Here is a 26,756-nt window from a genome sequence, read left to right on the forward strand (position 1 = left end):
AGCGGCGCAGGCCGAGGGATGTGCTGGCCGCCCTTCCCGCAGCCCCCATTGGCCTGGAGCGGCAAACTGTGGCCAGTGGGAGCCGCGATCGGCCAAACCTGCGGACGCTGCTGGTAAACAAACCGGCCCGGCCCGCCAGGGGCTTTCCCTGAACAAGTGGCAGACCGGCTTTGAGAACCACTGCTCTAGATAATACTTAATCCTGAGATGAGTGCCGGGAACTGGATTAGATGACCTCTCAAGTTCCCTTCCAGTCCTATGATTCATTGTTGAATTAAAATCAAAGCTGCTTAGACCATTAGATGATTCTTTCTTTATCAGATCTCTCATTCTGGTTTTGATCCTCAGACTGGTGAGGAGAAATTGTCCTCTGTCACAATATCTTGTATTCCAGTGCTGGGACTTCAACGAAGAAAAAAGTGATTTTTAGGAATATTCAAGTGTTATGTGAGGCTGTTTAGAGCCAGGTATTATGTGTGATACAAGTAAGCCGCTCAGCATATTGTCAAAATACTGTTGCGTTTTCAATTGATTACCCTGCATGTATGAATTCTGATGGAGAAGCCCCAGTTTATGCTCTGTAAAAACATCTGTCATATATCTTCTGCACTCTCTTGTTTTTCAGCCTGCACTGTTCTCCATGTGCAGGGCCCTGTCCGAAGGTTTGTGACTACGGCAAAGAGAAGATAATTGATTCAGTGACATCTGCACAGGAGCTTCGTGGCTGCACCATCATTAATGGAAGTTTAGTCATAAACATCCGTGGAGGAAGTAAGCTCTGCATCTTATGAGCTGCATCAGGGAGAACTTGCAGAATGTGGAAAAGCATGACAGTAGGGAGAGAGAACTGCATGTCAAAAAGGACAATGAGGCAGTGTCCATTGAGCCTGAGATCTCTGCAGGGCTTTTAAAGCTTTGAATGCGGAGAATTTGTTTGCAGAAAGCGTGCTTCAGCCCCACAGTGATTCAGGAATTAATCCCTCTATGTAGTTAGTTATCGAAACGTAAATTAAGTTTCATAGATTGAAGGCTAGAAGGGATCACTGACCCTCCTGTATAACACAGGCCATAGAACTGTTCCAGAATAATTCCCAGAGCAGATCTTTTAGAACAATAATGGGATCTGGTACAGTGCTCATCACCATGGTATCAGAGAGCCTAAACCTATTGTTTCCCTCTCCCCAGATAACATAGCAGCTGAGCTTGAAGCGAATCTTGGCTTGATTGAAGAAATCTCAGGTTACCTAAAAATTCGCCGCTCCTATGCCTTGGTTTCTCTTTCTTTTTTTCGTAAGCTACATCTGATTAAAGGGGAGACGTTAGAAGCTGGGTGAGTTTTTATATAAGATGCTTCAGTCTGTTATTACATATTGGGGGCCAATGTAAGTCATCAGGAAAATGTTAGCAAATTATTTTTAAACGTGTGTTTAACTGCTGTCTGCCCATAGTTGCAGCCTGTCCTTATGATACTCTGTGTGGGGAACTTTCATGTGATGTCTGGATTAGTGCATGAGAAAAGCCAGTTTAATAATGAACCCATCCTCTTCCATTCTGTCTCTTCTCACAGGAATTACTCCTTCTATGCCCTCGACAATCAGAACCTGCGCCAGCTCTGGGACTGGAGCAAACACAACCTCAGCATAGCAAGGGGGAAGCTCTTCTTTCATTATAACCCCAAACTCTGCTTGTCAGAAATCCACAAGATGGAGGAGATCTCTGGGACTAAGGGACGTCAGGAGAGGAATGACATAGCCCAGAAGACAAATGGCGACCAAGCCTCTTGTAAGGAAGCTTCATAATGTGAAGAGATCTGTGCCGTATGCACCCTCTTGCTAACCTCCTTGTCTGTCTTGTGAAGTTCTCAGGGCAGGGACTGCCCTGGTGCTCTCTGTGTAAAGCCCCAGGCACATCAGTTACTCTGTAAGCTAGCTGAAGGGACACTCTCAACTTGCCACGAGTTAAAAGTAGTTTCAGGTCTGATCTCTGCCCTGGAGGCCCCCTGCCAGCTTTTGTGGTTATACGGTTTTTCCCCACAACATTTTGTGGTGCCCTTCCCCCTCCCACTCTTTGACTGGGAGTTCTTCAGGCAGGGTCTGGTCAGCCTTGTGTCTTTGCGCAGCACGTCACATGCCACAGCCTCAATCCTGAGTGGGGCATCTGGGCCCTGCTGCTGTGCACATGTTTAATTGTCTCCTTTCTCTGTGCGATGGGAAGTGGTGACAATGAACAAATGCTGCAAAATAAACTGAAAAGGAGAGAGTATTTCTGCTCAGTTCGTTTGGAGCGGTTGCTGTGACAACAGTCGGAGAAACTTTTGAAGCAGAAATGTGACTTATTTTTAAAGGCTGGCAGTTTCCTTTCAAGTAATAATAAGGAAGGTCCCATGTCAACAGAGCTAAGGAATACAGAGGGGGCAGCTTTGCCTCCAGCAGCATTCCCAGGCCTTAGCCTGAGTGCTCAGAGCCAGCATCTCACCCTGTTCCCAGCCAAAGATGCCACTCAAACAGGCTTTCCCATGGTTGAGCAGGGCACAACGGGTGCCAGTCGAGCCTCTCAGACCCACCCCAGCCTTAGGTGAGGCAGAGTGAACTGGATCTGAGGGTGCTGCCTCTGCAGGATTCCTATCCCCTCTCCAGCCAAAGAGCAGCAGTGGGCTTTTCCCAGAGCCAGAGGGCGCTGCCTCTGCTGGCCCAGGGAGTGAGAGACTGGATCTGGGGCCCAAACTGTGCTCTTGTGTGGTTGTGAGAGACTCTTGGTGCAAAGCTGCCAGGCAGGCTGTCCAGTTTGTCTTTCAAGCAGCCCTCCTCCCTCCCAGTGCTACCTCTGGTGGGCTCAGCTGTGGTTTGCTCCTCTTCACGTCTGCCCCAAACTACCCATTGCTGATGTGTTTGGCTTTTTGTTTGATTCAAGTCTAGTTTTCAAATTGGCAGCATCCTCTTTATAAAAAAAAAATCCATTGTTTTTTCTGGACTAAGCACCAGCAAACTTAACAGCCTTCCTCCCTCGTGCAGCTACTGCAGGGAATGGCAAATCCAATCAATGCTTCACAGTTTATCCTTCCTGGGTCCCTTGGAAATAATAGACTGTAAGCCTTCTCGCCTTGCAATGGCTTCTGTCGTTCATGTTCTTCTCTGCAATGGGACCCTGCTCTTCCCTGGCAGGACTGGGCATTTCATCACAGTGGAGGCAGAAGCTAGAGCAGCTTCACAAACCATTTCATTGGTCTTGTCTCTGCAGACTAGCATGAATTTTAACCCATTTAGGCTTTAGATTTCTGTCTATCTAGGATTGAGGCAGCTTTTATTTCTTTATCGCTTTAAATAATTGACTACGGGTTCTCCTGAGTCTCCATTCTGTAGACAGTCCAGTTGTAAACATCGGATTCTTCACTAGATTTGGCTTATTAAAATCAGTTCAGCTTTGCTTTTTCCTCCATTTTTCTGCTGCTCAGCCTGGCTCATTTTTGTCTCCACAATAGTAGCTAGGTGTGTCACCATAGCAAGCATGTGCTGTATCACTGATGCAATGTTACGCAAAAAGTCCTATCTCCGGTTCTTGCTTTAATGCTTTTTATTCTCAACACCAGCTCATGTAAGTACAGTTTCTTTTATAAGAATTTTTACAAGAGTGTCAGTTGTTTCTGACCCACGTTATCTGCCCTGTTTAAGCAAGTACTAGTAGGTAGATTTGACAACAGACATCTCACTGAACAGAGAACCTGTAAACTGGATATGTTGAGCAAACCAATCAATAAGTCCATTGGATTGTTCACAATCCTACCATTTTACAACTGTAATCTAAAATATACAGTTCTTCCCAGCTCTAAGCATTTCCCAGAGCTTTGGTTCTAAAATGTGTTTATGCAAAACAGGAACTTAAAAGAAACCGCTTCAGTTTTAAAATAAAGTAAAAAGCAATATCCTTTGTCTTTTGCTTTAGGTGAAAATGAATTGCTGAAGTTTTCGTCTATCAGAACATCTCATGATAAGATCCTACTAAAGTGGGAGCCGTACTGGCCACCTGACTTCCGTGATCTCCTAGGATTTATGCTTTTTTACAAGGAAGCGTAAGTATAGAAGTCTGTACAATAACTCTGGGGAGATGCCAACTCAGATGACCCCAAGCCACGCAGTCCCTTAGTAGCTCAAAGTACTTCCACAAACTATTTCTGACCTCAAAGAGCAGATTTCAGACCAATCACTGTTACCACTGTTTAATTCTTGTAAATGTCTGACCATTTCATGTAAATTTCCAATGTCACTTTTCTGCTGCACAGGTACTAATTATGATCCCTGCGTTAGCTGTGTCAGGTACAGCAAAAATACTCTAAAGAATAACTTAAAAATCAGAATTGAAGCTCATTCAATTCAGCACTTATTACAGAAGCCGTAGATTTTGTCACCTCTCCATTTGCACTGAGGAGTGGGGCATTTCTGTTCCCTTTCAGACTAGAGCCATTTTTAAAAAATCAGGGATATCAAACTGGCTCTGCTGAGGCCGGCCGGCCGCAATTGGCCTGAATTATAGCTCACCCCACACATCCAGAATTTCTGTGAGATGTGGGAGGCATTCATTGGTCCGTGGTCTCAAATCAAAGCCCTTGTCAACAGGCAGAAAGCTAAGTGAATTGATGACACCAGCGGTAAAATAAAGATTTCACAAAATCCCTTCCCAGGCAACTGCACCCCCTTTCGTGAACTCAGAGCTCTGAGCTGTCCCATGGCCGGGAGGTCTTGCACCGCTCATGAGCTGTAGCTTGCTTGGGAAGCTAAAATGCATTGTAAGGAATGGTATTCCTGGACCCTCTGACTGGAGATTACTGAACTTCTGGAAAGGAGCATTTATTTCCCTGTTTCCTGGTGAGCAGGAGAGAGCTCTATAATACTTAATTTAAAAAAAATTATTTAAACAGTAAAATTTGACTGCTTCAGTTTAGATGATAAGAAGGCAGAACTGGCCAATATGACTCTGTGCTTCCCAAGGAGGGCGACTTCCTGCTGAAGTCCCAGACGATGAATATTTCCTTCCCTATGTGCCAGATGTTCTGTAGGGACTACCTCTGCCATGGCCCATCTCCTGCTCGCTCCTTGGGGTTAGATTCTACTGTGGCTGGAGGAATATTGGTCTTTCGTGTCTGGAATGGTTGTAGAGCCCATGCCCCTGAATTCAGTTTTTAAAAAACAAACCAGCCCAGATGTGAGAAGATCTGGGATTCCTGAGCATCTTTGAGCTCCTTGAGTGCTGCTGTGTTGTTTTCTCAGCGGTGGGCAATGCAGCTAATGACAAGAACTAGTTTGGATCCTGGAGAGACCTGTTCTTTCCCCATGGGGTGACTCAAGCAGCTGTTCTGAGCTTCCTTATAACAGATCAAGTTACAGCCACCTTTGTCTGATTGCCATTTCATTCCATTCTCCTAAACCAGCTGTAAATCGCTGGCTTTCCTTTAGCAGGGCGGCAGATTGAGTAGAGCATCATTTGGGACAGGCTATATGAACAGAAGGGCAAAGACCTGTCTCCATATGTTGAAGCAAGAGTAGAATTCCTCCATTTTTGTTTGTGGAGAAGCTTTGGGTTCTGGCTGCCTCCTGCTTCAAGGCGTCAACTGACCGTTTGGAAGAAATAATGCCCATCCCCCTATCCAACCCCACTCACTGCTAGGCCATTGCACCACGGGCTCAGTGGGTTCGTTTGAGGTTGTTGCATTTTCCTTTATCTGGCTACTGTAGTGAGAATAGTGTTCTGCAGACCAGTGGTTTGCTCTGGCTTGGTAAATCCTGTGTCTGTGGAGCAGTGACTGATGATGATTTGTGGCACCGTTAGACAGTTGGATGTCAAGATTACAGGGTTCCCGACAGACTTCCTGGATGGACAGACTCCCTTCACCTCTCTGTGCCTCAATTCCTCCAACTGATAATACCCTCACCCTGCCCGGATGTTGTGATGCTCTGTTTGTAAAGCTCTTGGCAATCCTGGGATAAAGGATTATCATGGTCTTTGGTGTTTCATATTTGTTGTGATTATTTCCTAAAAACCTGCAGTTTGGATTCTATTAACGTGAGGCCTTTGTCCTTCTCTTTCCCTTGGAAAAAGTCCATACCAGAATGTGACCGAGTTTGATGGACAAGACGCCTGTGGATCAAATAGTTGGACAGTGGTTGATGTTGACCCTCCCCCACGGTCAAATGAGCCGAAAGCTCAGGCCCAGCCGGGGTGGCTCCTGCGGGGGTTGAAGCCGTGGACTCAGTACGCTGTGTTCGTTAAGACGCTGGTCACCTTCTCGGACGAACGAAGGACATACGGTGCAAAGAGCGAAATTATCTACGTCCAGACCAATGCTACCGGTGAGTACTGTCCCCTTGCATATGGCAAGGAAAAACATACCCACCAAACTCCTTGCCTGAATGGTTCTTGGTCTCTCCACTGGCGCTGTGTGCCTGAATATAATGCACGCAGGCTCCTTGTTCATTCTTGTGCATGATCGTGTTCACACGCTGGTGTAACCCTGCTGCAGTGTCATCAAGTGCCATTGAATCTGGGATGGGGGAGGTCTGAATTTTTTTCTGTGCAGGACATTTCTCCCTTCATTTCTGTTTATTTGCCTGGTAAAGCAAACTGTTGAATCAGGACAAACCAAGTAATGTTGGAAAAAGGTGAGTCTTAATGTTCTGAGGCCTGGTTGGAAGACTATAAGGAAATAATATACGAGGGAATTGACCATTCACTGGGGAGAGAACTGAATTGAATCCCCATAATTACTTACTTCAGTACTGGCAATGTGTGTTTTCACTGTGCAAAACACACAAAATATAAAGATAGTCCCTGTCCAGAGAAGAGACAGGTGAAATCAGGTGCATTGGAAGACCCAGAGTAAGCTTACTTTTTTTCCCTTCCCTTATTGTGATGATGATTATCAGCAATGAGATCAGGACCAGGGTCAGTTTGTGTAGGTTTCATTCAGGGGGCAGTGAGAGGGCTCCAGTTTAGTGAAAAAAGTCGATAGACTGTACCAGACAATAGGTGAGACTGGTACTAGCACTGCCGGGAGTCCTGTGGGGAGGGCAGGGTGGCTCTGATCCTCCTGTCTCTAAGGTGGGGCTGACTGAGAGGGGTAACACAGTAACTCTCAATTCTGGGACCCCTGCAGACGGTTTGGGGGAAATTCAGGGCTGGGAGGGTGTTGGGATCATTCTGCAAAAAGTAACTGGGTGGTGGAAGCCAGGGTGTGACCTGCTTGGTTGTAGGCTGGCTGTTGGTGTCAGGGCTGTGAGCCATAGCACAGAAGGCACCCAGAGTTGCAGGGCAGGCAGTGACACAATCCCTCCCTGGTCTGGGTTGAATCCCAAAGCGTCACAATAATTCTTGCCTCGTATCCTCGGTCTCTTTTGGTACAGTGATCTGAGTGACCTCTGTGTCTTTCTCCCTTCAGTTCCCTCAGTCCCATTAGATCCAATATCGGTTTCCAACTCTTCGTCCCAGATCATTCTGAAGTGGAAGCCGCCCTCTGAGCCGAACGGGAACATCACACACTACCTTGTGTTTTGGCAGAAGCAGCTGGAGGACAGCGAGCTTTTCGAACTCGACTACTGCCTGAAGGGTAGGTGCCCTTTTTTCCCATCCCGGGTTTAACATTCAAGCTTCCGGGCTCTGCTAGTCTCATACTAGCTGTGGGGTTTCTTTCTCTGTCATGTGGGAGGTGGGTGGGACACAGGATCGTGGCGTGTTAATGGATGATGCTCTTGGAGCACACAGTGATGTAGCCAAAGCTGTTAAGGCTGTGTTCTCCCACTGTCTTTTGCATTGCCCTGGTCACTATTGCCAGGCCCGCCATCAGAGATCGTGAGGAATGGCTGGTTGGTTGGTTGGTTTGAACACAGTAAAATCAGATGTCTTAAGCCTTCTGGGATCTGCCTTCTGCTCTTGCTTCTCTTAATCTGGGTAACCAGTTTTATCAAAGCTAATAAGAGTGAGATGAAAATATTGTTGGGCTTCTGGAGACCTGGGGTCAGATTAATCTGAAATGTAACCCCCTCTGTGGCTTCTAGATCTGTTTTGGGGCTAAAGAGATTTACGGGTGTCTTTCCAAGTGTCATGACACTTCAAGCACAGATTAGAGCCAAAGGCTGTTTCACATCTGCAGACTAGAGACTTCTAGACCCAAGGTGTGAGAGGACTGGTGTCTGAATGTTTCATGAATCCAGCAGCCCCTAGTTACAGGTTATAGGCTTCACCCACCCCAGCTGGCAGAGTCATGTTAGAAGACCCTTTTGGCTACAGCCAACAGTATGCTGTGCTTAATCCTGGTTTGAAAGCCAGTGTAGACAAGCCCTTAAACATGTCACCAGTGAACAATGCCCTGCTGTCTTGCTGCGTGTGTCATAAACATCCATTGAAGTGGTGAACTCTACCTCACCTAGGATCCTACTTGTAACCTCTGATCTGCCAATACGTACACCCCTTTCAGGGCTGAGGAGGGCATCAGCTATGTTGTATGCTGGCCCAACGTGGCTAAGCGGAGCTGATTTAGTGTTTGGAAATTCATTAGACTGGAGCATCCATGGCAGGATGGTTCACTGCTGCTGGTATATATGTGACAAGCTGCCAGCCAGGATGCTGCGTCTGGATTTCAAGGCTCCATGTGGGGAAGAGACGTGCCAAAAGGAATGTCAGCTCAGTGACCTTCAAGGAATAATCTGGAAATAGTTCTGACTTTTTTAATCTATGTGACTTAAACTGCTGTGCCAATCAGCTAATGACTTTTGCAAGGCGGTGTGTGTGATCTAAGAATTCTTTTCTCCATAGGACTAAAATTGCCGTCGAGGACTTGGTCTCCCCCTTTTGAATCTGAAGACCCTCATAAATATAATCAAAGTGAAAACGAGGACATCAGTGGAGAATGTTGTTCCTGTCCAAAAACTGACTCTCAAATACAGAAGGAGCAGGAAGAGTCTGCCTTCCGCAAAATGTTTGAGAACTATCTCCACAATGAGGTGTTTGTCCCCAGGTAACAAACTCTGCCACTGCTGCTATGTTTAGTTGGCTTGGGGTGGGGAAATGTAAATTGACAAAGTGAAACCGAAGACTGAAGGCAGGGTTTGGTCATGTTGCCAGTCTCTCCAGGGCACTATGTCAGACAAAGATATCTACAGGGCTGTCTAGAGCAAAATCTGGATGGATATGTGGCTGAGACTGGTGAAACTAGAACTCGAACAACTGATGTTACCTCAGTTTTGGGAAACCCCAGTTTGCTGCATGATCTCGGCATTCTCCTCAGCCTGACCTCATAAACTGAGAAATCTCAGCGAATTATTAAAAACCTGGAAGCTTATTTAAACTTGTGTGATGCCAGAAATGACCGTTTCTTCTGCCTGAAACTTTTTTGCAGCTTTTGCGCAATAGCCACTTAAAAATAAAAGAAGAAAAAGGGAAGTTTACCATGCCACAGCCTTGTCTTTTACTGCGGTATTTGCGGTCTTCCCTGTACTTAGCATGGGAAATACCTCCAATACCATGAGGAATGTAACTGCTGTGGGTGGTAAAAGGCCTGTTTTGAATGGCACACACTGTGTCACATTAAGTGACGTTGAATGTGTTCGCACTTCATATGAGTTACAGAGAATGCACTATGGGAATCAAGTTGGGGTTGGTAGTAATTTTCTCTCTAAACTATCATAATGAGTTTCAGGCATCAAATCTGTTCTCTGCTGGTTGCACTTAACCAGAAAATATTTATTTGCAGCTGCCTGACAAAGGCCTAGCTATGACAATGAATGCTTTTATTTAAAGTGCAGTACTAAACAGCATTCCTCTCTCTGAGCCTGAGTGAGTGATGCCTGCCATTGGCACATGGAAGCATCTGCAAAGTCCCTTACTTCTCTATTTTCTTACTGCTTGTGCTGTGGCGATGAGCAGGTTTCAGTGTGAAATGTAGAGCTACAGTGGGATTGCCCAGGACTCTGTGTACTCAGCAGGCAGAGAGGATACAAGCCATTATCACATAGGCAATATCCTCTTGATCTAGGCAAACGGTTCTTATAATGTGATTTTTAATTTTATTGTGCAGCCAGCCCAGGATGCTTCTCAGGCCAGTTTCTGGGGTATGTATTCTAAGAAGAAACAAATAACCAAGACACCACCTTGTCAGCCTGCTAAGGAAGAAACCTCCAGCCCTGTTACATTAATTAATTTACTAATACAGGGCCCCTTCACTGTCATAAGCCAGCAGCAGAGACACAGTTCTCCTGACATCTAGTCTGCCTGCTAGGTTGACTTTTGTGATGAGTGGCAAAGTGAATTAGAGGTTGTTTTGCTGCTGTTTCTTGCCTGCTAGTCTGCTCCAGGGCAACTTATCCAGGGTCTGGCAGCAGAATAGGATATGTATTTAATTCCATATCTCATTTCTGCTGCCGCTAACTGCCAATGGCCTCCTCCCTAACAGCATTGTAGAGACCCCTACTTGAAAGCAGAGCCTGCTTCGTCATGAAAAGGAAGACCAGGCCCTTGTAGGAGACCAGCAGGAGGCTTGTGAAATTGTGCGGGGTTGTAAGCAGAAGGTGGTAGGGGTAGTAAAGAGGGGGCCCATCTCCCCCCTGATTGCCTCCCTGTTGGCTCTCCTTGCTTCCTTTCGGCTTTTTTCTTCCTCCTTCCCCCTTCCCTGTTTGTTTCAGGAAACCTGTTCCCCAGGCAATGTCTGTGCCCGAAGCCGTGCCCTGCCACAGACACACCCAGCCAGCCTGAATCCCACTGCTTCTCTTTTTTTTTTTTTTTTTTGGTCTGACCCACTCTCAGAACTCGGTCTGGGAAGGAGTGTCACAAGGACTGCTCCCTGGCCAAGTGCAAGGCGGACTGAGTGCGGGTGGGGTGGGACTTGCATAGAACTTGTAGGCTAACTTCCTTTTGCATTGATAGAATAGGCTATGGATTTCTTAAGGCACTGCCTTCCCATAGCCCCCTTCCTAGCCATCGGTAGGGAACTTTTCACCCCAGCTGTGAGATTCGTGACTTCCTCTTGCAGCTGAACACAGTGGTGGTCACAAGCTGATGTTTTGTTTCTTCTTTATCACATGGTTTGCTCTTGTACTGGAAAGAGTTTCACACAGGGATGAGCAACAGTAAGGAAGAAGCTTCCAAAGCAATTGGAACGTGAGAGCTCGAATGGGGGTGAGGAGTATTACATCGGAAAAAAACAGAGCGAGGCTCAAATGCCCCCTCCTCCTGAAGGCTCACCCCTGAGAAAGGACTATATGGCTGCTACTGAGCCAATAAATGCTTCTGATTCAGCCAGGGTCATCCCTGGTGGGTGTTCCCAGGTGTTTCCCCTCCTCTGGGACTGAGCACTCTCTCACAGCGCTGCTAGACCCAGCCTCTCTGGGGGACAGGGAAATCTGGGAATGGAGACCAGACCTGGGTATTTCACATAGCTAACCACTGAAGCCACCTGAATAGCCTTGGGTTGTATTGAAAAGAGAGGCTGGAATGACAGCGAGGAGAGCAGAGAGGATTTAGCAAGGGAGTTGCTTTAAATCTAGGAAGGGTTAGTTAATTATTTTTTGTCAAGATCCAAATTTATTGGTCAAGGTATAGTCAAGGTCCAGACTCCAGAGAAAATTTAAAAAACAACAACAACAATAATAAGTAAATAAAAAGACTTTGGGGTCTGTTCAAAAGCGTCTTGCGGTCCGATTTGGCCCATGGTCCGATTTAGAACAATAAAAGACTTGGAGTTCTTGAGTTTGCAGCTTCAGAAGCTTTTCTTATTCTCTAGCATTTTAAGAGTTCTTTCTGTATTTTTCCATTCACAGCTCTAGGTTAGAGGAGAGTGCCGAGTAGCACAGCTCTCATCAGGGAGATTACTGTTGTACTTGTGAAAAACAAAAATAATCTCGGACTTGGGGAAACTGCTGAGTCAGCACTTTGTAAACAGTGGGGAAGAGCTAAATTGTGAAGTGTAAACAAGATTCTAGTTAACCATAAAGATTCCTTGGGGTGGGTGGGAGGTGATCTGTTTTTAATTGTGACCTAGTATTGCATCTTTGAACTCTGCCTCATTATTAGAGGGCACAGTTCAGAGCAATGCGCAAGTTAGGAGAACAACAACTTAAAAATGGTTTGTCTGGAGTTAATTAGTAATTACAGGAATAGAAATCTAAAGCCAAGAATGTGCTGTGCTGAGCCTGCCATTCGGTGTCACGTTCCCTCTTGCCAGTGAATTGGTCTGTATTACTGTGCGAAACATAATGTTTAAATCTACCACATTTTAGATCTGCTTTCAAAGTGGTTGCATTTGTTTTTTCAGAAAAATAACATCAGGGAATGGAACTGAGGACTCTAGGTAAAGACCTGACCCATGCAATCACCTGCTGCAATTTTAGTTAGCCAATCATGTGCTTGATAGTCTGAGGGTGGCAGTGGAAAGTTCAATTCAGCAGCAAAGATTTGCTTCAACAGCTTGTTGCATTTGTAAACTCTGGAGATGTTCATAGTGCTGGTTCCTTTCAGATGACTCGCTTTAATAGCAAAGATCACAATTGTTCCCATTAACATGTGATTTGGATTTTAACGTGTCTGGTAAGAGAGTGATGGAAAATTCTCATTGAGGGAAACAGGGAACATGGATTCCCCTCATGCAACTAATATTGATTGTTCCTGGCATAACTTGGATCCCCCAATTCGCTCAGAGTTCCCAGCCTGAAATTCCTAGTTGCAAATGTGATCACAGGATTCAAACGCTGATTGTAACTATCTTGATTTAACATAATTTGGGGGGGGGGAAGGGTGGGGAGAGAGAATCAGGCTGGTGCTTGGTACTGAATTCTAGTGAAACAAAAATGTCCCCTTTTCTGGTTTTGAAGTTAACTAGCAGCTCTGTCTTACAGTATGGGGGACTGCCAAAGTCATGTCTGACAACTTGATAATCACAACAGCAAGAAGTTGAAGTAAATCTGCTAACTAATATACAGTAATTTGAAAGAAAAACTTCAGTTAACCACTACTGAATGTTACTAATGTGTGCGATGTGAGTCTGGCAGTACTGGGATCTTTGTTTAACTTTATTCTTTAAAATGTTGAAATGAACATTCAAGACCTGGTTGGTGTGAAAGGGTGAAAATTCTCTTCATGTACAAAACAGAAACTATAGGGCTCAGAGTAGTGGACACACTCCAGTGAGCCATGAAACCAGTCTTATGAGTTTTAAATGCAGGTTTAGGATGCCTGGAATATGTGCAGCACCCAATATGCTCAAACTCAGGGCTTAGGACATGATCCCATATGGTCAAAGCTACAGTAAATGGGGGCGAAGTCTTGAGTATTGCAGTCTTGTTAAGGCAGCATCCTACCTCTGTAGAACCCAGAGATTAGTAACATCTTTGCAATGTTCAGCTGTGCTGAACTGGGAGAACTTGAGTCATTGCATACTTTGGCCTTAGCTTTTATTATTTCTATGTACAGTTATGAAACAAAGGTAGATCAAGATCAGGCACCACTAAAAGGTAACGTTTCTGCAAAGACATTGAGACAGGGTTGTTAGAACAAAAAGTTCTGAATTCTTTAGATTGTGCTGCATTGCAAGTGCACTCTACTTGCATTTGAGTTTTCAGATGAACTCTGAACTCCCAGATAAATATGTTTGAGCTAAATATGGTGAATAATTTCTTAAATGTATTGTTCTGCAGGCCATCACGAAAACGAAGAGATCTTGGCAGTGTGGCTAATGCCACTGTGGTGGTACCCACCATCCCATCTTCGTTGAATACCTCCTCTGCAATAGCACCTGAAACTGTAGAGGAACAGAAACCTTTTGAGAGAGTTAAGTCTAAGGAGTCCTTGGTTATCTCAGGTCTGCAGCATTTTACAGGGTATCGCATTGAGCTCCATGCTTGTAATCATGATGCCCAAGAATTCCGGTGCAGTGTCGCAGCATATGTTAGTGCCAGAACCATGCCAGAAGGTAAGTTGCCTTTACTCAGCTTTGCTTCAGGGGAATCTAATATTTTTAAATGGCCGTTTTCTCGATGTGTTAGCTGCATTTCAGAAAATGCCTTGGGAAGCTCATGCTGATGAACTAGGCTGTACCTATTGCTAATAAATATCCCTGTTCATTGGTTAGGTGGGAAAGGCTGACATATTGGGCTGGTCCAGGTTTGCATTTTGTAAAATATTTTAGAACTTAAAGTTTTTCTAAACATAACTTTGTAAAAAATCTGTTGGTTTTAGCAAAGGCTGATGACATTGTTGGTCCAGTTACCCATGAGCTGGTCGAAAAAAATGCTGTTCATTTGAAGTGGCAGGAGCCAAAGGAGCCGAATGGGCTAATTGTGCTATATGAAGTGAATTATGGGCGTCTTGGGGAGCCAGAGGTGAGAGCTTCTTTCATTCAGCCTGTCCATAGATGGTATGTGAGTAGGTGTGCACTCTACACCCTTGCTCTAACATGGGGTGATAGCTGGTAGTGGCAGCTGGGAAGTTGAATTTGCATATTCCTACATTCTCTGGACTCATCTCCTCCTTATCAAGTGTCAGGACAAGATCAGAATTGAGGCTGTTTGAAGCAGAGCCCACCAACTGCCTCCATCACCACTGGTTCGGTAGCTTTCTTGGTATGGACATATTAGAACGGAAGACCAATGAATTCCAAAGTGTGTGTACCAAGGAATGCTGTGACACAGCCGGCAATCGTGTGGGCGCCAGAAACTTTGGTGGCACAATCAAATTGCCAGTGATGGATGTAAACTGAATATAGCAGCACCCCCTTTAAAGAGCTAGTCAGAGTGCGATGTGGATGGTGCTCAATCTTCAAGGAGACCACATCCCTTTGGAATTTGCCATGATGATGAAAGTGCCCTGGAATGTCTGTCTTGGTAATGACTGGCTGCAGCTATGCACTCCCCTCCTGCAGGAGTAACACAGAGCACAGCTCTGCCCGTAGAGTGTATCTCTATAGCTGCAAGGGAGGACTGGCTGCAGGAGTTCATGGAAACCCAGCTGTGGAAGTTCTGTTTTGCATGATGTTGCTCCAGAAATGCAAGGCAGCCCACCCTGCCCTATTGTTCTAGTTTGTCTGGTTTCTTTTTTGCATGAACTTACCAGCTACTCTGGCACAGAAATGTGCCCACTCTTACCCTCTGGGAGTGTGTTCCATGGTGATGGACAGCACTACATATCGGTGTCCTCAGCATGAGTCTCTAATTTGTTAGCCTGGTGCAGGGATTTCTGTAGGGATTTTAGTGCACAGAAAGCTATGGAAACAATATAGATGTAAATCTCAGCTGCTTATTGCGAAACAATTGAAGTTACAGTTCAAGGATATAGTAAATGGCAACCCTGATCCTGCAACCTGAACTGCATGGGCAGACCCCAATGCCTGGGCAGGGTTCCAGTGGGGCTCTGCATGGGTGGAAGGGTTTGCCTGCCCAGTACAAACGGCAGAATTGAGGCCCAGTACAGCAAATGGCATGCGTCCCACATGATCTAATACTACTTAACAATGAGAGGGAAACCCAGGATATACCGTTATAATGGGGAAGATCGGAGCATTCCAACACACAATTATTTGTCTCTTTGCTGTTCAGGAGAACTATGGGGGTGGAAGTCCTCATGCTAATAACCTTTAAAAGGTATCCATGGGAGGACTTCATTTGAAATAGCTTGTGATTTAGCTCGTCTTCCTTTGGTTACTTGTTGTAGCACTGTGCTTAGTATGAGCTTCCTTCTTGGGTGATCAGCAGAATACTCCACTTGCAGAGTTAACCTTTGGACTAACATAGCTGTTGTTCTCGTTTGTTTTCTTGATCTTTGGGCAACATGTTTTTATGGCTTTTCTTTCTTTGCCTTTCAAATCCAACTCTCAGGGTGATATGCAGCCCTTCCCTCCCTGCAGTGGGCTGGGTATGTGCTGAGATCAGTGAATGATTTCATGAATAAATAGTGTTAGGAATAAACTACTGCTAGTCACTGAACTTCTTTGGGTGTTAAATATGTGCCTAAGTTATGAGTTGGTAGGAAGGCTGAAGTCTTGGCCTTTCTAGCTCTCCCACCCTTTTGTTTGTTTAAGAACTCTTCTTTTGGTGTTTTGAATGTTGATTTGATGCCAAATGAAAATCACCATTAACCAGGGTATTAGAATTCTCAGCGGCTTTCATAGGAAACTGCCCACTGGCTGCAATAAATCATTATGGCGTTAGCTGAAATACATTTAAAAGCACCCAGATGTTAGTGATATAAATAAAAGCCCTTCCTAGACATCCTCCTGGACAAAGGCAAAAGGACCCTGGGGACTCATGGCGCTCTCCTGTTCTGACTTGCAGTAACTGTATTTGATTGTGTATAAACAATGCAGGTGATAAGCTGCCATGCTGTGCTCTGGCTGCCTGCCCACTAGCGTGTTCAGATACATAGGAATGTCTGCTCTAGCAGACTCTGAAATCCACCCCAAATGCCAGAATTGCTCTGTTGTTACATGGCCCAGACTCTCCACCCAAGTACAGGTGCTGGAAAGCTTAACTAATCTGGGCTCTGGCAGTGAGCTGGGGGTGAGGGGAGACTCCAGAATGTGGGGATAACCCTTGCTAGCAGCATCCACCTATTTACATCCCATTGGCAGAGCCAGCCCCCATGAAATCAGGTCCTGAGTGACTTAGTGCTTTAGAATTTATAGTCTAAACCCACCACCTGGAATCGCACTTGGAAACGTGCAGGGAGCTAGCACTGATTATGGTGCTGCAGTTCATCTTCCCCAGCGCTGGTGTCTGGGGGAGTTCTGAGGAACAGCCATGTCTCGAGGTGCAAAGGGCCCGGATGACTGCAACAGGGGCTGCATGTCAAAGAAGTGCACGTGCTTGTTTCATTGGGCACAGGTGGAGAGCAGTGCTCTTGAGTAACAGCCTTAGGGCAGGCCAGATCTGAGAGCTCATAATTCTTGGTCACAAGTTGCTATTTCCAGCATCATCTCAGTCTCCCTAGACACGGGGCTGTTGTGCTGTGCCCTCTGTCTATTGGGGTTCAGCAGGGGCTGGGCGGGGAAGATTTGCAGATTAATTTGTGGAAGGGAGGTTGATTGTTACAGGCCTCCTGACTGTGCTGCATTCTTCAAGAGGCAGTGAAGTAAAGCTGTCGTTTTCCATCCTCCTGCAGGAGGCACACCGCTGCGTTTCTCGTAAGCAGTTTGCTAATGAACAGGGCTTTAAGTTACGTGGACTACAGCCTGGAAACTACAGCGTCCGAATCCGAGCCACCTCGCTGGCAGGAAATGGGTCGTGGACAGAGCCCACGTATTTCTATGTGGCTGATTATTGTGAGTTTGCTTATTCAAAGTTTAATGTTTTAATAGAAATCCGGGCTATTTTCTGGAGAGGGAAGCACAGCACAGAGCAGGTGCACTGGAATAGAAGTGCATGGGGAAAAGTACGGTGATATGGGGATTACAAGTGGCAAGCGCGTTAGAGAAACTTGAAAATCAGTCTCTTAAAAGCTGATCTATTTCCCTCACTTATTTGTTAACGCTGAGGTCACAGTCCTGGGTGGCCGTGCATTGCTTGCCAATGGCTTCAGGGCAAAGCAAACTGTCTTCCTGTGTGTGAGCTTAGAAACCTCTGGAAGTGGGCTCTTTGAAACTGAAGAGCTGCCTTCTGCATTGAGTTGAATAGCGAGAAAAGCACTCCCATCCACTTTGTGTCGGAAATGGCTTTGCTCTGCACTTGAGTTTGGGAGCGCAAGAAGGCAGTGGAGATGGGAGATCATTTGGGAGCCGCCTCTGGTTCTGTTCAAAGTTCCCATCATCAGGGATGTTCCTAAGCACTTTGATTTGCCCACATTTGACATGAATTAGCCAGCTAGCTGGATCGTCTGCAGCCGTCAAAGTGCTGAGGTGCTTGCCAATCTTGTTCTGGGTGGAGCACAGCAGGTTTGGATAGGAAGAGATGCCTGCTTTGTGCACTGTTGGGCCAACTCTGTAGTGGCATGGAGCACCTCTGACTCCTGTCACTTTGGCAGAATCTTACCCTGCACTCATGGGTGTGCAGGTGTTCCTGGGGGGATTTCAGTCAAGAAAAGACTAAACTGCTTGGAAGCCCACGTAACACTTTTTTCTCTCTCTCTCTCTTTCTCTCTCTCTCTCTCTCTCTCTTTCTCTCAGTGAACCCTCAGTCTAATATTGCTGTTGTTGTTGTCCCAATCATTTTTTCCATAATAATTATTGGAATTGTTGGAGCTGCCTACGTATTTGTGAAAAAGAGGTGGGTGACGTATATCGCTCTCAGCAGAACAACAAAATGTTTTACCAAAGAGATATGCTAGTAGTTTTCTGTGGCTTTATAAAAGAGGTAACAGATTTTAGCAGAACAGCTAAATGACTTGTCTAGGAAACATCTTGCATTTGGAGATCTAAAGTTCAGGAGCTGTTATCTGTCCTGTGCTTTGGGAGTTGTTTTAATTGCATGGCTGTATGTAGACTCTAAGGGTATGTCTACATGGCAACTAGACAGCTGCGGCTGGCCCATGCCAGCCGACTCTGATTTGTGGGACTGAGGCCACAGGACTGGTGGAGCCCGGACTCTAGGACCCCACGAGGTGGGAGGGTCCCAGAGCTCAGGCTCCAGTCTGAGCCCAGAAGTCTACACAACAATGAAACAACCCCATGAGCCCAAGTCATAGAATCACAGAATATCAGGGTTGGAAGGGACCTCAGGAAGTCATCTAGTCCAACCCCCTGCTCAAAGCAGGACCAACACCAACTAAATCATCCCAGCCAGGGCTTTGTCAAGCTGGGCCTTAAAAACCAATAAGGATGGAGATTCCACCTCCTCCCTAGGTAACCCATTCCAGTGCTTCACCACCCTCCTAGTGAAATAGTGTTTCCTAATATCCAACCTGTCCACATGAAAGACCCCCAAGCTTATTTCTACCAGCTTAGGCTAAAAACTTCCCCAAGGCACAAATCCTTTCCTTGTCCTTGGACGGTATTGCTGCCACCACCAAGTGATTTAGCCAGAAATTCAGGAAAAAGGCCACTTGTTCTTTTAAAATCCTGAAGTCTGTGCTTCTGGTTCAAAATGATCCCACCGCGCTGCCACCATGTCAGGGTTCCCCTAGACCAGGGGTTCTCAAACTGGGGGTCGGGACCCCTCAGGGGGTCATGAGGTTATTACATGGGGGGTCGTGAGCTGTCAGCCTCCACCCCAAACCCCGCTTTGCCTCCAGCATTTATAATAGTCTTAAATATATAAAAAAGTGTTTTTAATTTATAAGGGGGGTCGCACTCAGAGGCTTGCTATGTGAAAGGGGTCACCAGGACAAAAGTTTGAGAACCACTGCCCTAGACCCCTCCCACTGCAACTTGAGACCATTTCTTCTTGTTCTGTCATCTGCCACTACTGAGAACAGCCGAGCTCCATCCTCTTTGGAACCCCCCTTCAGGTAGCTGAAGGCTGCTATCAAATTCCCCCTCACTCTTCTCTTCTGCAGACTAAATAACCCCAGTTCCCTTAGCCTCGCCTCATAAGTCATGTGCCCCAGCCTCCTAATCATTTTTGTTTGCCTTCCGCTGGACTCTCTCCAGTTTGTCCTCATCCTTCTTGTAGTGGGGGGCCCAAAACTGGACGCAGTACTCCCGGTGTGGCCTCACCAGTGCCAAATAGAGGGGAATAATCACTTCTGTCGATCTGCTGGCAGTGCTCCTACTAATACAGCCCAATATGCCGTTAGCCTTCTTGGTAACAAGGGCACACTGCTGACTCATATCCAACTTCTCATCCGCTGTAATCCCCAGGTCCTTTTCTGCAGAACAGCTGCTTAGCCAGACGGTCCCCAGCCTGTAGCTGTGCGTGGGATTCTTCCTTCCTAAGAGCAGGACTCTGCACTTGTTGAACCTCATCAGATTTCTTTTGGTCCAATCCTCCAATTTGTCTAGGTCACTCTGGACCCTATCCCTACCCTCCAGCTTATCTACCTCTCCCCCCAGCTTAGTGTCATCTGCGAACTTGCTGAGGGTGCAGTTCATCCCATCATCCAGATCATTAATAAAGATGTTGAACGAAACTGACCCCTGGGGCACTCCACTTGAAACCGGCTGCCAACTAGACATTGAGCCGTAGATCACTACCCGTTGAGCCCGACAATCTAGCCAGCTTTCTATCCACCTTATAGTCCATTGATCCAATCCATACTTCTTTAACTTGCTGGCAAGAATACTATGGGAAACAATATCAAAAGCTTTGCTAAAGTCAAGATATCTCACATCCACCGCTTTCCCCATATCCATAGAGCCAGTCATCTCATCATAGAAGGCAATCAGGTTGGTCAGGCAATCAGCCCCGCGAGCCCTAAGGTGACAAAAACACAAAGCATAAAACTGTAGAAATACTGAAACTTTGTATGTATCTGTCTTGCTTCCAGACAAACTGAAGGACCAACTGGGCCGCTCTATGCATCCTCTAACCCGGAGTACCTGAGTGCCAGTGATGGTGAGAGCATGCTGCAGTTCTGACCATTCCAGTGCTTCACTTGGTTTTGAATTATGACTTAGGAAACATGGATCAACGTATAAAAGCTTAAAGGATGTTCTTGTCCATTCCTGGGTGGGCAAATGCTGCTACTAGAGCAATTCTAGGGTAGAGAAGAGGAGCTCAGTTAGTTTAAAAAAAATAAGCCCACTTTTGGGTTGGCGATAACTATTGGGAAGTGGTGTGCTATTAACATGCTCACTACTTCGAGCTGTGTGCTACAGCATAGGAACATATTTTACTGCCACTCTTGGCTGTTGTATATCTCCAGGTTTTTTTGCTCAAGAGTCTCTGGTACATTGATGCTTTGCAAAGAATATCTAATGGGATCACAGTCAACACCTGCATCTTTCGCATGCCCTGCATTTCTCAGGGCTGCTCTGTGTAATCCACCGAAAAGGGTTTGGAAAGGCGTTTCCTCCTTTTCCTGCTGTAGGAATGCCTGTCCGCTTGGACAAATACACTGTGTTTAAGCAAAGTACTGTGCATCTAATTTCATTGTGTTAAGAGGAGTAAGAAGGGGGCTGTTTACTGGAATCTAGCTTTAGCTTATTTCTTTACTGAAGCAGTCATGTTTGTCTTCTCGCCCAGACTTCTGCAGTACAAGGCTGACAGTCTGAACAAAGCAAGATTATTTTAAGATGTTGAGTTTTAGAACAGTGTCTTTGTATCCGTTATTTGTTTAGATTTGTTATATCTTCGTGGAAAGTGAGCTCGGTGCGGAATATTACATCCAGTACAGGAGCGAGACATGGGCGTTCGAACTAGTGAATGCAAATGCTGGATGTCTGCTTGTGGATCATAATCCCCTTTTTACCTGCATTGTGCACTTGCTGCTGCGTTCTGTCACTCCTCCTGCAGATTCTCCCTGGCACACGCTTTGCAAGACTCAGTCCTACTGTCTGTGGGACAGACGCTCCTCGCCTCACCCCTTGTGCAGACATTTGCACCAGGATAAAGTGGGAATGAAATACTGCTGTCTGATTAGGCAGTGTTTCACACCCACGTGTAAATGGCTGCACAAGGCGGGGGTGACTTTGGCCCCCAGTCTCTAGTCTAGCCCCTGTCTTGCTGAGATGGGAATAGTGTCAAGGCCTGGGTGTTCCTGTCTCCTGTGCCTGATTGCAGAAACCTCTCTCCAGTAACCACTCTGCTCATTCAGAAATGTCTTTCTCCATGTGACAGTTTATGTGCCCGATGAATGGGAAGTCCCACGAGACAAGATTAACCTTCTCCGAGAGCTCGGCCAAGGCTCCTTTGGGATGGTGTATGAAGGGATAGCCAAAGACATAGTGAAAGGGGAGCCAGAGACTCGGGTAGCTGTGAAAACCGTTAACGAATCTGCCAGCCTCCGGGAGCGCATTGAGTTTCTGAATGAAGCTTCTGTAATGAAAGGGTTCAGCTGCCATCACGTGGTAAGTGAAGTTTCTCTACATTAAATGACTTGCTGGTGAAAATCCCACCTTTGAACTAATGTCCCTTTAGTGCTTTATAATGCTAGAGAATCAGGCTGAAAAAATGGTTAAAAGGGAAGCAAAATCCATCAGTGAGAGAGATTGGCAGAGTCTGGAAAATTCGTCTTCCTGTATCATTTCCCTTGTGCTCTTTCAAACTCCCCCCCTCCCCCCCCTTCATGATAGGGCCCTGTGTCCCATGACAGCACTCTGGGATCTTGCTACAGAAGTGGATCCGAAGAAGTGGGCTGTAGCCCACGAAAGCTTATGCTCTAATAAATTTATTAGTCTCTAAGGTGCCACATGTACTCCTGTTCTTTTTGCGGATACAGACTAACACCGCTGCTACTCTGAAACCTGCTACAGAAGTGTTGGTGTGACCAGAATGGGGCCAGCTATGGTCACTCAATTAGGGTGAACTGAAAGAATGGGGAAGACACAAAACTGGTGGATATTCCAATACTTAGATTTACCAAGCCAGCATAAAACAGCTTCTTTATTATCTTACTAGTTACTCAGAAGTCCAAACAACACAGGTCCCTTAAAAGTGATCCAGCCTCAGGGCTCCAACCAGGTACCTAAGTCAAATATGATGATTTCTGAAAATCTTATTTCATCATATAAAAGAAAAGGTTCTACCAATCCCAAAGGATCGGATACATTACCTCCCAGGTTAATGAATGTTTCAGATCTTAGCCAAATACACGCTACAGCTAATTCTTATTAACTAAACTAAAATTTATTAAAAAACGAGAGAGAGTATGGTTAAAAGATCAATATACATACAGACATGAGTTCAATCCATTGAGGTTCAGATTCATAGCAGAGATGGTGAGCTTTGTAGTTGCAAAGAGTTCCTTTAGAATTCAGTTCATAGGTCATAGTCCAATGTCCAAATCTCATATTCAGGGCATACCAGCATAACTGGGACCTCAGTCTTACGACTCAAACTTCCCCTGACGAAGCCTAAGCAGATCTGAGATGACAGAATCAGGATCCAAGGGTCTTTTTATACAGTGTTCTAGCATCCACTTGACCACACAGTCCTTGTTAAACAATAGGCTTTTGATGTAACCTTTTGCTTTCTAAACACCAGTAATTAGTTACACAAATTAACATAGGGCAATTTATCCATTAGGCAGTCTATTACAGACTTCAAAGAGACATATAGACAATGACATTATTTTACCCAAGATTCATCTAAATGTTAATATTCCCTTTTGATCTCGTCTGTTTACAGGGAGCATCTAAGATACACACAATTAGTATTACTTCTAACAATATAGGTTTGCATTTCAAAGTTCTAGCCTATTTAGCATGAATGGCCCTAATTTATCATTCCCGTACCTTTCTAACATGACTTTAAAGGTGGGCTTTGGGTCATTCAGCCTGCGAGCTGTTTAACCCTTTCCAGCCATGCGTCACAGTTGGTTTCATTGTAAACTCCATTTTCACAAATGTGCCATGCCCAGACACAACGCTAAGGGAGAATCCCCATTTCTGTTTTTCAGGTTCGCCTCCTAGGGGTGGTCTCAAAAGGACAACCCACACTGGTTGTCATGGAACTGATGGCACATGGAGATCTGAAAAGTTACCTTCGCTCCCTCAGACCTGATGCTGAGGTAAAGGTGGGAGAGAAGCGATATTGGAGGGGGTGGGGGTGTCATACAACAGACTGACTTGCTTTGGTCTTTAATACTTTCTGACTTAACTTCAGAATAACCCTGGCCGTCCCCCACCAACTCTCAGAGAGATGATCCAGATGGCTGCAGAGATTGCAGATGGTATGGCTTACCTGAATGCCAAAAAGTTTGTCCACAGAGACCTTGCAGCCCGTAACTGTATGGTTGCAGAAGATTTTACTGTAAAAATTGGAGGTATGTAATGTGTGTGTCAAATCTAATACTAAGCTTTCCCTGTTGAGAAGGAGGTTCTGTGAAATTCTAGACTAGTGCTATAAAAAGCCATCTGATCTCCGTTGGTTTTTAACTGTCTTTAAAGTTCTACACTAAGGTGAACCTTCTTTGTCCAATATCTTTTCCTGTTTCACCTGCCTTGCAGAAGGACCTGAAGGCGCTTTGGTAAGTGGATTGTCTAGGTGAGCCTCACTGCAGCTTCTATAGCTTCTACTGAAATGTAGTTAATAACTTCCTCTAATGAGAGCTCCTCAGGAAATGTCATATTATTTCTTGCTTCCATGAGAACTGTGACAGAGAAAGTATCCTATTCATGGAGCATGAACTAAAAGCTAAGGACTGCTAAAGATGTAATTAGGCCCAAGGACTAGTTTTTATGGAGGACAAATGTATAAAACAAGTTCTTAACACCAGTTGAGTCGATAAAATTTAAAAATAATCCAAACCCCCCCTCAAAGCCTCCTCTGGCCTCAGGCCAGCCATCTGGAATTTCAGACCAAAAGGAATTCTGTTTTCATCAAACGAGTGGGAAGAGATCAGTCAAAATAGGGCTTAGTTACAACTGTGAGCGTGAATGGTACCATGGCTGCATAATAGTTTAGGAAGGAGATGGGGGGGGGGGGAATGTGCTCATTCTCTAAATACTCTCAAGATAGCAGCATGACTGAAAGTTGGGGTGTCATAGGCACAATAGCCTGACCCTAAGGAAAGGAATTGTTTTCTGTGGTGTAACTTAATATAGTTGGAGTCACTGGGCAGCAGGACAGACTCTAAGGCAAGCGACTGTGGCTCCCACAGTGCAGAGATCCAGGAGAGGATTGTGGAAGACACCTGTGGAATGAAGTAGGCAGGAGTCCTGCGCTGTGGGTACCTGGCCCTGCCTTCTGTGCTGGTACACACAGTGTTAATGTGCACATGTTACAGAAATCGGAGTCCTTTCAGCAAGGACTGGGCATTAGTAATACATCCTAACTTCTTTTGTCAGACTTTGGCATGACCAGAGACATCTATGAGACCGACTATTACCGTAAAGGAGGCAAAGGGCTGCTGCCTGTGAGGTGGATGGCACCCGAATCTCTAAAGGATGGTGTCTTTACTGCTTACTCAGATGGGTGGTAAGTTGCACTCTGCATTCCGTGATGAATTGTAGTATGAGCCCTAATAGGGACATGGGTGACTCGATGTGTGTGTGTGTGTGGGGGGGTAAGTTCTTCAGAGAACAGGAAATTATATTTTGAAGCCGCTTCTTAAATATGTAGTGCATCTTCTAAAATCTCCCTGCACCAAAAGTAAGCTGAACATTGTCTTCTCTAGATCCTCAATATCAGTCTGATCCGTGGTTCTGGTCTTTTCTCAGGTCATTTGGAGTTGTCCTTTGGGAGATAAGTAGTTTGGCGGAACAGCCATACCAGGGACTCTCTAATGAACAGGTGCTAAAATTTGTAATGGATGGAGGATACCTGGATCAGCCAGACAACTGTCCAGAGAGACTGTAAGTACTAGAGGCGAGTGGGAACTGACCAAGTTGTGCTCCTTTGGTTAAGGTATGGCCAGTGAAGGTGGCTGTAATTCCACCCCCCTCCCACCCTGATGAACGGGGGGAGCAAAGCTGAATTTTGAGAACCACCTGACAAAGAAATGTTGTCACCCCATCCTGAGTGACCCAGAGATGAAGAGGAGAGTTAAGGGCAGCTCAGGCGACCAGAAAGGAAAGCCAAACTAAACTGGGCTGTATGATCGTAAGAAGAGAGAGTGCACACCAGAGGGGGTGAAGGCCAGAACACAGGGAAAGGCCAAAACAAAAGGCCTTTTCCCATCACTGTGTTTTAATGCACAGTGATTCACCTCTGCAGAGTGATGTGCTAGGACTGTGCTTGCTTCTCTGCAGTTCCTAGCCAAGTGGCTGGAAATGCTGGGGAGAGGCTCATCGATCAAAGGGGGAGGGGGCTAACGCACTGTAGAAGCTGTCTGCAAATCGACACCTGGTCATACGTCTGTGTTAGACAATTCCACCTGGTTTGATTCTAGGCAAGAGTGGTGGCCACTTTCCATGCATTAACTTTCAGGAATCCCTCATATGGTGAATGGGAAGGGAGGGCGCAAAGTGTCTTGTCTTGTGCTTTTTCCTGTCTCTCAGGCATAGCAAGGGCCCTAAGTTAGTCTGTCCTCTCCAGTGGTTTTGTCATCCCATCAGCGTTGTATCCTTGCCCAGCGTGTGCTCCGTGTTTGCTTCTGTAGCCAGCCTCAAGGGAGCACTGAAACTCTCCTCTCAAATGATGGGAATAACAATAGGCTAACCCCCTATGGCCCCTCAGGTGGAGGGGTTACTAAGAGAGTGATGGTGCTTAAGAGCTGGAGTGCTAGCTCCAGGGTTTAGTTTTAAAAATGGCAGTGGAGCTGTTTGTGTCCTGCTACCCAAGCCTAGCCAGCTCTAGACTGCGTGTTGTCTGGCATGTTAGCCATCATCTTCCAGAGCCTGCATTTGGAACGTGAACAGGACCTGGGCTGCCCACGGGAGCAGCTGGGAGGAGGAATGGCAGGGCAAGTAGAGATGAGAGGGATGGGGAAAGGGCAAACACTGGAGGTCAGAAATACAGGGAGGCTCAAAAAGAAAACCTCTTGTAGAGAGAGAGAGAGAGAACATTAAGCAGACTTGGAAAAAGAATAAAATAGGGTATAAATTGGCCATGGGAAAATTGAGACTGGAAATTAGAAGGTTTCTGATCATTAGAGGAGAGAGGTTCTGGAACAGCCTCTCAGTAGCAGTAGTGGGGCAAACAACTGAACTAGTTTTAAAATGAAGCTCAGTAAGTTTTATGAACAGGGTTATATGTTGGGGTGGCCTGCAGTAGCAGCGGAATGGGCTCCATGGCCAGGAGGTTCTTTCCATTCCT

General features: G+C 45.8%; 1 protein-coding gene across 1 annotated transcript in view; it reads left to right on the forward strand.

The window, feature by feature from the left end:
* The window catches only part of INSR (insulin receptor), a 106,111-nt gene that overhangs the window by 72,790 nt on the left and 6,565 nt on the right, over positions 1-26,756 (forward strand). The window contains exons 4-21 of the mRNA XM_026655084.1: positions 626-771; positions 1,186-1,330; positions 1,568-1,782; positions 3,940-4,066; positions 6,091-6,341; positions 7,427-7,594; positions 8,800-9,001; positions 12,293-12,328; positions 13,671-13,945; positions 14,212-14,354; positions 17,128-17,287; positions 18,128-18,227; positions 20,386-20,453; positions 21,678-21,907; positions 23,458-23,568; positions 23,664-23,823; positions 24,848-24,977; positions 25,220-25,354. Coding sequence (XP_026510869.1) covers positions 626-771; positions 1,186-1,330; positions 1,568-1,782; positions 3,940-4,066; positions 6,091-6,341; positions 7,427-7,594; positions 8,800-9,001; positions 12,293-12,328; positions 13,671-13,945; positions 14,212-14,354; positions 17,128-17,287; positions 18,128-18,227; positions 20,386-20,453; positions 21,678-21,907; positions 23,458-23,568; positions 23,664-23,823; positions 24,848-24,977; positions 25,220-25,354 — 2,802 coding nt within the window. The remainder of the gene's footprint in view (positions 1-625; positions 772-1,185; positions 1,331-1,567; positions 1,783-3,939; positions 4,067-6,090; positions 6,342-7,426; positions 7,595-8,799; positions 9,002-12,292; positions 12,329-13,670; positions 13,946-14,211; positions 14,355-17,127; positions 17,288-18,127; positions 18,228-20,385; positions 20,454-21,677; positions 21,908-23,457; positions 23,569-23,663; positions 23,824-24,847; positions 24,978-25,219; positions 25,355-26,756) is intronic.

The sequence above is a fragment of the Terrapene carolina genome, unplaced genomic scaffold, assembly GCF_002925995.2.
Source record: "Terrapene carolina triunguis isolate 2854851 unplaced genomic scaffold, T_m_triunguis-2.0 Scaffold194, whole genome shotgun sequence".
In the NCBI taxonomy this organism is placed as follows: Eukaryota; Metazoa; Chordata; order Testudines; family Emydidae; genus Terrapene; species Terrapene triunguis.